Here is a 12,473-nt window from a genome sequence, read left to right as displayed (position 1 = left end):
GACTCACCACACAAAGGCCCAGACTCACCACAGAGACTCACAGACTCACCACACAGAGACCCACAGACTCACCACACAGAGACCCATAGACTCACCACACAGAGACCCACAGACTCACCACAGAGACCCACAGACTCACCACAGAGACCCACAGACTCACCACACAGAGACCCACAAACTCACCACACAGAGACCCACAGACTCACCACACAGAGACACACAGACTCACCAGACAGAGACCCACAGACTCACCACACAGAGACCCACAGACTCACCACACAGAGACCCACAGACTCACCACACAGAGACACACAGACTCACCACACAGAGACCCATAGACTCACCACAGAGACCCACAGACTCGCCACACAGAGACCCACAGACTCACCACACAGAGACCCACAGACTCACCACAGAGACCCAGAGACTCACCAAAGACACACACAGACTCACCACACAGAGACCCATAGACTCACCACAGAGACCCACAGACTCGCCACACAGAGACCCACAGACTCACCACACAGAGACCCACAGACTCACCAAACAGAGACCCACAGACTCACCACACAGAGACCCATAGACTCACCACAGAGACCCAGAGACTCACCAAAGAGACACACACTCACCCCACAGAGACCCATAGACTCACCACAGAGACCCACAGACTCACCACAGAGACCCTTATACTCACCACACAGAGACCCATAGACTCACCACAGAGACCCACAGACTCACCACACAGAGACCCACAGACTCACCACACAGAGACCCACAGACTCACCACAGAGACCCATAGACTCACCACACAGAGACCCATAGACTCACCACACAGAGACCCATAAACTCACCACACAGAGACCCACAGACTCACTACAGAGAGACCCACAGACTCACCACACAGAGACCCACAGTCTCACCACACAGAGACCCATAGACTCACCACACAGAGACCCACCACACAGAGACCCATAGACTCACCACACAGAGACCCACAGACTCACCACACAGAGACCCATAGACTCACCACAGAGACCCATAGACTCACCACACAGAGACCCACAGACTCACCACACAGAGACCCACAGACTCACCACACAGAGACCCATAGACTCACCACACAGAGACCCACAGACTCACCACAGAGACCCACAGACTCACCACACAGAGACCCACAGACTCACCACACAGAGACCCACAGTCTCACCACAGAGACCCACAGACTCACCACACAGAGACCCACAGTCTCACCACAGAGACCCACAGACTCACCACACAGAGACCCATAGACTCACCACACAGAGACCCATAGACTCACCACAGAGACCAACAGACTCACCACACAGAGACACACAGACTCACCACACAGAGACCCACAGACTCACCACACAGAGACCCACAGACTCACCACACAGAGACCCACAGACTCACCACACAGAGACCCACAGATTCACCACACTGAGACCCACAGACTCACCACACAGAGACCCACAGACTTACCACACAGAGGAGTCCGTGATTCACCAACCCCCACCAGTCGCGGGAATGGTTAAAATTGACAACTTTATTTCAATTACAGACAGAAGACCGCCTCCAGCCTGCACAGTGCGAGTCTGTGGGTCTCTGTGTGGTGAGTCTATTTGGTGAGTGTGGTGAGTGTGTGGTGAGTGTGTGGTGAGTCTATTTGGTGAGTGTGGTGAGTGTGTGGTGAGTCTGTGGTGAGTAGTGTGTGGTGAGTCTAAGTGGTGAGTGTGTGGTAAGTGGTGTGTGGTGAGTGTGTGTTGTGTGTCTGTGATGAGTGTGTGGTGAGTGTGTGGTGAGTGTGTGGTGAGTGGTGAGTGTGTGATGAGTGTGTGTTGTGTGTCTGTGATGAGTGTGTTGTGTGTCTGTGATGAGTGTGTGTTGTGTCTGTGATGAGTGTGTGATGAGTGTCTGTGATGTGTGTGTGTTGTGTCTGTGATGAGTGTTTGGTGAGTGAGTGTTGTGTGTCTGTGGTGAGTGTGTGTTGTGTCTGTGATGAGTGTGTGTTGTGTGTCTGTGATGAGTGTGTGATGAGTGTCTGTGATGAGTGTGTTGTGTCTGTGATGTGTCTGTGATGAGTGTGTGTTGTGTGTCTGTGATGAGTGTGTGATGAGTGTCTGTGATGAGTGTGTTGTGTCTGTGATGTGTGTGTTGTGTGTGATGAGTGTGTGTTGTGTGTCTGTGATGAGTGTGTGTTGTGTGTCTGTGATGAGTGTGTGTTGTGTGTCTGTGATGTGAGTGTGTCGTGTGTCTGTGGTGAGTGTGTGTTGTGTGTCTGTGATGAGTGTGTGTTGTGTGTCTGTGATGAGTGTGTGTTGTGTGTGTGTGATGAGTGTGTGTTGTGTGTCTGTGATGAGTGTGTGTTGTGTGTCTGTGATGAGTGTGTTGTGTGTCTGTGATGAGTGTGTGTTGTGTGTCTGTGATGAGAGTGTGTTGTGTGTCTGTGATGAGTGTGTGTTGTGTGTCTGTGATGAGAGTGTGTTGTGTGTCTGTGATGAGTGTGTGTTGTGTGTCTGTGATGAGTGTGTGTGTTGTGTGTTGTCTGTGATGAGTGTGTGTTGTGTGTCTGTGATGAGTGTGTGTTGTGTGTCTGTGATGAGTGTGTTGTGTGTCTGTGATGAGAGTGTGTTGTGTGTCTGTGATGAGTGTTTGTTGTGTGTCTGTGTTGAGTGTGTGTTGTGTGTCTGTGATGAGTGTTTGTTGTGTGTCTGTGTTCAGTGTGTGTTGTGTGTCTGTGATGAGTGTGTGTTGTGTGTGTTGTGTGTGTGTTGTGTGTCTGTGATGAGTGTGTGTTGTGTGTCTGTGGTGAGTGTGTAGTGTGTCTGTGATGTGAGTGTGTTGTGTGTGTGTGATGAGTGTGTATTGTGTCTGTGAAGAGTGTGTGTTGTGTCTGTGATGAGTGTGTGTTGTGTCTGTGATGAGTGTGTGTTGTGTGTCTGTGATGAGTGTGTATTGTGTCTGTGATGAGTGTGTGTTGTGTGTCTGTGATGAGTGTGTTGTGTGTCTGTGATGAGTGTGTGTTGTGTGTCTGTGATGAGTGAGTGTTGTGTGTCTGTGATGAGTGTGTGTTGTGTGTGTGATGAGTGTGTGTTGTGTGTCTGTGATGAGTGTGTGTTGTGTGTCTGTGATGAGTGTGTGTTGTGTGTCTGTGGTGAGAGTGTGTTGTGTGTCTGTGATGAGTGTGTGTTGTGTGTCTGTGATGAGTGTGTGTTGTGTGTCTGTGATGAGTGTGTGTTGTGTGTCTGTGATGAGAGTGTGTTGTGTGTGTGTGATGAGTGTGTGTTGTGTGTCTGTGATGAGTGTGTTGTGTCTCTGTGATGAGTGTGTGTTGTGTCTGTGATGAGTGTGTGTTGTGTGTCTGTGATGAGTGTGTTGTGTGTGTGTGATGAGTGTGTGTTGTGTGTCTGTGATGAGTGTGTGTTGTGTGTCTGTGATGAGAGTGTGTTGTGTGTGTGTGATGAGTGTGTGTTGTGTCTGTGATGAGTGTGTTGTGTCTCTGTGATGAGTGTGTGTTGTGTCTGTGATGAGTGTGTGTTGTGTGTATGTGATGAGTGTGTGTTGTGTGTCTGTGATGAGTGTGTGTTGTGTGTCTGTGATGAGTGTGTGTTGTGTGTCTGTGATGTGAGTGTGTTGTGTCTGTGATGAGTGTGTTGTGTGTCTGTGATGAGTGTGTGTTGTGTGTCTGTGATGAGTGTGTGTTGTGTGTCTGTGATGAGAGTGTGTTGTGTGTCTGTGATGAGTGTGTGTTGTGTGTGTGATGAGTGTGTGTTGTGTGTCTGTGGTGAGTGTGTGTGTGTGGTGAGTGTGTGTTGTGTGTCTGTGGTGAGTGTGTGTTGTGTGTCTGTGATGAGAGTGTGTTGTGTGTCTGTGATGAGTGTGTGTTGTGTGTCTGTGATGAGAGTGTGTTGTGTGTCTGTGATGAGTGTGTGTTGTGTCTGTGATGAGTGTGTGTTGTGTCTGTGATGAGTGTGTGTTGTGTGTCTGTGATGAGTGTGTGTTGTGTGTCTGTGATGAGTGTGTGATGAGTGTCTGTGATGTGTGTGTGTTGTGTGTGTGTGATGAGTGTGTTGTGTGTGTGTGATGAGAGTGTGTTGTGTGTTTGTGGTGAGTGTGTGTTGTGTGTCTGTGATGAGTGTGTGTTAGTGTGTCTGTGATGAGTGTGTGTGTGATGATGTGTGTGTGTGTGATGAGTGTGTGTTGTGTCTGTGATGAGTGTGTGTTGTGTGTCTGTGGTGAGTGTGTGTTGTGTGTCTGTGATGAGTGTGTGTTGTGTGTCTGTGATGAGTGTGTGTTGTGTGTCTGTGATGAGTGTGTGTTGTGTGTCTGTGATGAGTGTGTGTTGTGTGTCTGTGATGAGTGTGTGTTGTGTGTGTGTGATGAGTGTGTGTGTGTGTCTGTGATGAGTGTGTGTTGTGTGTCTGTGGGTGTGTGTTGTGTGTCTGTGATGAGTGGTGAGTGTGTGGTGAGTGTGTGTTGTGTGTCTGTGATGAGTGTGTGTTATGTGTCTGTGATGAGTGTGTGTTGTGTGTCTGTGATGAGTGTGTGTTGTGTGTGTGTTGTGAGTGTGTGATGAGTGTGTGTTGTGTGTGTGGTGAGTGTGTGATGAGTGTGTGTGTGTTGTGTGTGTGTTGTGTCTGTGATGTGTGTGTGTTGTGTGTGTTGTGTCTGTGATGTGTTGTGTGTCTGTGATGAGTGTGTGTTGTGTCTGTGTTGTGTGTCTGTGATGAAGGCATCACGTGGACAGAAACCAAAATGACAGCAACAAGTCTACAGCCTCATAGGCCAAGGTGATGACGTAGTTTAGCGGCGATGACGTCATTCATGCAGCGATTACGTCGCTTATTTAAATAAATGTACTCTCCCACTCACCTATCCAGCCACCCATCCCCCACCCACCCATCCCCCCACCCACCCATCCCCCCACCCACCCATCCCCCAAATAAATCCCCCCACCCACCCATCCCCACCCATCCATCCACCACCCATCCCCCCATCCCCCCACCCACCCACCATCCCCCCCACCCACCCACTCACTCACCACCCACCCACCCACTCACTCCACTCACTCACTAGAATAATAAAATACAAAACACTAAAATATAAACTCACCCACCCACCCACCCACTCACTCACCACTCACTCACCCATCCACCCACTCACCCACTCACTCACTCACTCACCCACTCACTCACCCCATCCACCCACTCACTCACTCACCCACTCACCCACTTCCTCATCCACTTACTCACTCACTTCACCCACTCACTCCACTCCCCACTTACTCACCCACTCACAACTCACTAATACGATCACCACTCACCCACCCACCCACCCACTCACTCACTCACCCCATAATACTATCACTACATAACACTCACCTCACTCACCCACCCACTCCACTCACTCACTCACTCACTCACTCACCCACTCACTCACCCACCCACTCACCCACCCACCCACTCACTCATCACTCCACCCACTCACCCACTTACTCACTCACTCACCACCACCACCCACCCACCCACTTCACTCACTCACCCACTCCTCACCCACCCACTCACTCACCACCCACCCACTAACCCCCTCACCCACCCACTCAATCACTCACCCACTCACCCACTTACTCACTCACTCACTCCACTCACCCACCCACCCACTCACTCACCCACCCACTCACTCACCCACCCACCCACTCACCCACCCACCCACCCACTCACTCACCCACTCACTCACCCACTCACCCACTCACTCACCCACTCACCCACTCACCCACCCACCCACCCACTCACCCACTTACTCACCCACTCACCACCCACTCACCCACTCACTCACCCACCCACTCACCCACTCACCCACCCACTCACCCACTCACCCACCCACCCACCCACTCACCCACCCACCCACCCACTCACCCACCCACCCACCCACTCACCCACCCACCCACCCACTCACCCACCCACCCACCCACTCACCCACCCACCCACCCACTCACCCACCCACCCACCCACTCACCCACCCACCCACCCACTCACCCACCCACCCACCCACTCACCCACCCACCCACCCACTCACCCACCCACCCACCCACTCACCCACCCACCCACCCACTCACCCACCCACTCACTCACTCACCCACCCACTCACCCACCCACTCACTCACTCACCCACCCACTCACTCACCCACTCACCCACTCACCCACTTACTCACCCACCCACTCACCCACTCACTCACTCACTCACCCACCACCACCACCACGTGGTGTGGGGGGCGACTCTCACGCCGGGCGTCGCTCACCAGCAGCCTGGGCAGGGTGGGGAGGGTGGGGAGGGTGGGGAGGGTGGGGAGGGTTGGCAGTGCCATCACCACCATCACCACCATCAACACCACAACCATCTACACCACCATCACCACCAACTACACCACCATCACCACCAACTACACCACCAACTGCACCACCACAACCATCATCAACACCATCATCACCACCACCACCATCACAACAACCGTCACCATCAACACCACCATCACCACAACCATCTACACCAACACCACCACCATCTACACCACCACCATCAACACCATCATCACAACCACCACAACCATCACCACCACCATCACCACCAACTACACCACCACAACCCCCATCAACACCACCATCACCACCACCATCACCACCATCATCACCACCATCACCACCATCACCACCACCATCACCATCACCACCACCATCACCACCACCATCACCACCACCATCACCACCATCACCACCACCACCACCACCGTTGTGGTTGTGATGGTGGTGATGGTGGTGATGGTTGTTCTCTGGCTCCACGGTGGTGGCGCTGCTGTTGTTGTGGAGAGACTCCGGCTGTTGTTGTTGTTGTGCCTGTTGTTGTTGTGCCTGTTGTTGTTGTTGTGCCTGTTGCTGTTGTTGTGCCTGTTGTTGTTGTTGTTGTGCCTGTTGTTGTTGTTGTGCCTGTTGTTGTTGTTGTTGTGCCTGTTGTTGTGGTTGTTGTAGTGGTGGTTGTTGATGCTGTGCCTGTTGTTGTGGTTGTAGTGGATGTAGTGGTTGTAGTGGTTGTTGTGGTTGTTGTAGTGGTTGTTGTGGTTGTTGTAGTGGTGGTTGTTGTTGTTGTAGTGGTTGTAGTGGTTGTTGTAGTGGTTGTTGTTGTGGTGGTTGTGGTGGTTGTTGTGGTGGTGGTTGTTGTTCTTGTGATGGCTGTGATTGTTGTTGTGGTGATTGTTGTTGTTGTGGTGATGGTTGTTGTTCTTGTGATGGCTGTGATTGTTGTGGTGATTGTTGTTGTTGTGGTTGTTGTTGTTGTTGCTGCTGCTGCTGATGCATCAGCTCCTGCAGGCGCATCTGCTGCATGATGGCCGGAAGCTCGTAGTGGTGGAAGAAATACAACATAGAATGCTGCACACACACACAGTCAGTTACACAGTCAGTTACACAGTACACACATTACACACACACACAGTCACACACACAGTACACACACACACAGTCACACACACACAGTCACACAGTCAGTTACACAGTACACACATTACACACACACAGTACACACAGTACACACACACAGTACACACAGTACACACACAGTCACACACACACACAGTCACACAGTCAGTTACACATTCCACACAGTCACACACACACAGTCACACAGTCAGTTACACAGTACACACACACAGTACACACAGTACACACACAGTCACACACAGTCACACAGTCAGTTACACATTCCACACAGTCACACACACACAGTCACACAGTCAGTTACACAGTACACACAGTACACACACACACACAGTCACACAGGCAGTTACACAGTACACACACACAGTACACACAGTACACACACAGTCACACACACACACAGTCACACAGTCAGTTACACATTCCACACAGTCACACACACACAGTCACACAGTCAGTTACACAGTACACACAGTACACACACACACAGTCAGTCAGTCAGTTACACAGTACACACAGTACACACACACAGTACACACACACACAGTCAGACAGTCAGTACACATTACACACACACACAGTCACACACACACAGTACACACACACAGTCACACACACAGTGTCACACACACACACAGTCAGTCAGTCAGTTACACACACATACACAGTGTCACACAGTGTCACACACACACACAGTCACACACACACAGTACACACACACAGTCACACACACACAGTGTCACACACACACAGTCAGTTACACACACATACACAGTGTCACACAGTGTCACACACACACACAGTCACACACACACAGTCAGTCAGTCAGTTACACAGTACACACACACAGTCACACACACAGTCAGTCACACACACACACAGTCAGTCAGACAGTCAGTCAGTCACACATTACACACAGTACACACACACAGTACACACACACACAGTCAGACAGTCAGTCACACAGTACACACAGTCACACACACAGTACACACACACACAGTACACACACACAGTCAGACAGTCAGTCAGTCAGTCACACATTACACACAGTACACACACACAGTACACACACACACAGTCAGACAGTCAGTCACACAGTACACACAGTCACACACACAGTACACACACACACAGTACACACACACAGTACACACACACACAGTCAGACAGTCAGTCAGTCAGTCACACAGTACACACAGTCACACACACACAGCACACACACACACAGTACACACACACACACACAGTCAGACAGTCAGTACACACACACACACAGTGTCACACAGTGTCACACAGTACACACATACACAGTCACACACACACAGTCAGTCAGTCAGTCACACAGTACACACACATACACAGTGTCACACAGTGTCACACACAGTCACACACACAGTCACACACAGTCACACACACAGTCACACACACACAGTACACACACACAGTCAGACAGTCAGTCAGTCAGTCACACATTACACACAGCACACACACACAGTACACACACACACACACAGTCAGACAGTCAGTCACACAGTACACACAGTCACACACACAGTACACACACACACAGTACACACACACACAGTACACACACACACAGTCAGACAGTCAGTCAGTCAGTCACACAGTACACACAGTCACACACACACAGTACACACACACACACACAGTCAGACAGTCAGTACACACACACACAGTGTCACACAGTGTCACACAGTACACACATACACAGTCACACACACACAGTCAGTCAGTCAGTCACACAGTACACACACATACACAGTGTCACACAGTGTCACACACAGTCACACACACAGTCACACACAGTCACACACACAGTCACACACACACAGTACACACACACAGTCAGACAGTCAGTCAGTCAGTCACACATTACACACAGCACACACACACAGTACACACACACACACAGTCAGACAGTCAGTCACACAGTACACACAGTCACACACACAGTACACACACACACAGTACACACACACACAGTACACACACACACAGTCAGACAGTCAGTCAGTCAGTCACACAGTACACACAGTCACACACACACAGTACACACACACACACACAGTCAGACAGTCAGTACACACACACACAGTGTCACACAGTGTCACACAGTACACACATACACAGTCACACACACACAGTCAGTCAGTCAGTCACACAGTACACACACATACACAGTGTCACACAGTGTCACACACAGTCACACACACAGTCACACACAGTCACACACACAGTCACACACACACACACATACAGTACACACACACAGTCACACAGTCAGTCAGTCACACACACAGTCACACACACAGTGTCACACAGTACACACAGTCAGTACACACAGTGTCACACACACAGTCAGTCACACACACACATTCACACACACAGTCACACAGTACACACAGTCACACACACAGTGTCACACACACACACACAGTCAGTCACACACACATACAGTCACAGTACACACAGTCAGCCACACAGTCACACACATACACAGTCATTCAGTCACACACAGTCACATTCACACAGTGTCACACAGTACACACACATACACAGTCATTCAGTCACACACACACACACAGTCACATTCACACAGTGTCACACAGTACACACATACACAGTGCCAGGCTATGTGCACCCTGAGGCCACGTGAAGTGTCGAACGCCCGCTGGCAGGAGGTCACGGGGCAGACCCAGCAGGTGCCACGGGTCGACTGACTGAGATGAGAGGCTGATGCACCACCTGTGCCCCCTACTGTGCCAACCTGCTGTGCTTTAGCCACCCGGCGCTCTGCTCGTTGTTGTGAGCGTCGCTCCTCCGCCCTCCGTTGTTGTTGGAGGGCGACTGCCTCCAACTGCCCAGTAGCATCCTTCACGAGCCTCCTCCACAGAGGCCGATCTTGACACCGCTGGTACCAGTCATCGGCAAGTCCACTCAGCTCCACGTCCTCCTGTACCACATCACTCCATCTCTTCTCTAGCCCGTGCCGCGCCCGCTTAGCCCCCTCAATCCGGCCAAACAAAAGCTGTTTCGGCATGTGGTGGCTGGGCATGCGGGCTACATGACCCAGCCATCGCAGCCTTGCCCGCCGGAGGAGCTCACCGATGGGACCTTGCCCAGATCTTTCAAGGATTTGTGAGCTCCTCACACAATCCAATCTGGTTAAACCCAGGATGGATCGTAGGCAGGCCAGCCTAAATGTTTCTAACCGGCGAAGATGTTCCATTAGGGGGGTCCACGTTTTGCAAGCGTAGAGAAGGGAGGGAATGACCGTGGCCGAGAAGACCCGAAGCTTAGTGCGGAGCGACAGACCAGGTAGCTTCCACACAGCGTTACGCAACCGATGAAAAGATATTGCCGCTCGACTGATTCGGAGTGAGACCTCTGCTGTTAAACTGGAGCCAGTCATAAGCACACTGCCCAGGTATGGGAAACTCTCCACTCTCTCCACAACTGCCCCATCACCGATTGGGAGTTGTGGGGGTGGAGTGTCCGATGGTACAAAATACCCAGGCAGGTGCTTAGTTTTGGTGGGGCTGATGGTAAGGCCCCACCTCTTAGTGGCACGCTCCAGTCTCAGCAGCAGCGTCTCCAACTCCTCCTCTGAATGGGCAGCTATTACCAAATCATCAGCATACATAACGTGGTTGAGCAATAGGGAGCCATCCCTTGACGCACCCGGGCATCGATCAGCCTCCCATTATATCTGTACCATATGGAGATTCCCCCGGTACAGCTATTGAAGGCTTCACGAACTACGTGGTCAAAATAGATGGTAAATAATGTGGGAGCCAGAGGACATCCCTGTCGCACCCCAAGGTGTACAGGGAATGGCTCTGACTCCCGGCCACGTAGTTTTACCCGGGCCCGCTCACCATCATGAAGGTCCTTAATGATCGTGAGCAGAGGGTCAGGTACTCCAAAAGCACGAAGAACAACCCAGAGCCCAGGCCTACTGATGGTGTCATAGGCCTTGACCAGGTCAATAAAGCAGAGATGTAGGTCTTGTTGGAATTCCCTACACCTCTGCTGTAGCAGACGGACAGAAAATATGGCATCTGTGCAGGACCGCCCTTTCCTGAAACCGCATTGGGGCTCCGCAAGCCTCTCCTCAGCGTGCCTGGCAAGGCGATGTTGAATAATCCTTGCCAGGACCTTTCCCGGCACACTGAGGAGGGAGATGCCCCTGTAGTTGTTACAGTCTGTGCGGTCCCCCTTCTTAAAGAAGGGGACCACCAGGGCATCCTTCCAATCCTGCGGAACCCGTCCAGTGGTCCAGACTGTTGTTATGATGTCATATAGGGCAGTCTGTGCACAAACGCCACCCTCCATCAGCATTTTGCTTGGGAGATCATCTCTGCCCGCTGCCTTTCCTGGTCTCAGACTCCGGATCGCCTTCAATACTTCCTCAGCAGATGGCACCTCAGCCAGCCACTCACAGGGGGTGACTTCTTCCAATATTTGAGGCACCGCAGCCTCAGCAGGGTCATCCTCACTTTGTGCCACGATGGTTTCCAGGCCGAGGGATTTTCCCTTCCACCAGGACCTCACAGAAACGCTCAGCAAATCTGCAAAACGTGTTCCTGGGGTCGGAGATTGGGTCACGGTTCTTTCCCCTGATGATGGTGGTAGGTGTGGCGCTCACCTGAATGAAGAGCCAGGATGTAGCAAGTGCCAGGCCGCTGTACTGCCCATTGAAGCGATAGTGGTAGCCATAGAATGCGGCGTGGTACAGGAAGAAGAACCTAGACACACAGAGACACAGAGACACACAGAGACACACACACAGTCACACACACAGTCACACACACACACAGTCACACACACAGACAGTCACACACACAGACAGTCACACACACACAGACACACAGAGACACACACAGACACAGTTACACAGTCACACACACAGATACACACACACAGACACACACACAGACAGTC

At 51.4% G+C, this 12,473-nt stretch overlaps 1 protein-coding gene across 1 annotated transcript in view; it reads right to left on the bottom strand.

Annotated features, from left to right (window-relative positions):
- Nucleotides 1-6,224: 6,224 nt before the first annotated feature.
- LOC116938065 (uncharacterized) overlaps nucleotides 6,225-12,473 on the bottom strand; it is a 61,634-nt gene continuing 55,385 nt past the window's right edge. The window contains exons 11-12 of the mRNA XM_076064848.1: nucleotides 12,178-12,277; nucleotides 6,225-7,439 (exon numbers count right to left, since the gene is read on the bottom strand). Of these exons, the coding sequence (XP_075920963.1) occupies nucleotides 6,297-7,439; nucleotides 12,178-12,277 (1,243 nt within the window). The 3' untranslated portion in view covers nucleotides 6,225-6,296. The remainder of the gene's footprint in view (nucleotides 7,440-12,177; nucleotides 12,278-12,473) is intronic.

The sequence above is a fragment of the Petromyzon marinus genome, unplaced genomic scaffold (assembly GCF_048934315.1).
Source record: "Petromyzon marinus isolate PM22_M1 ecotype Great Lakes invasive population unplaced genomic scaffold, UKy_Petmar_22M1.pri1.0 PM_Scaffold_81, whole genome shotgun sequence".
Taxonomy (NCBI): domain Eukaryota; kingdom Metazoa; phylum Chordata; class Hyperoartia; order Petromyzontiformes; family Petromyzontidae; genus Petromyzon; species Petromyzon marinus.
The sequence above is the reverse complement of the archived record's forward strand: the minus strand, read 5'-3'. Positions and strand labels throughout refer to the sequence as shown.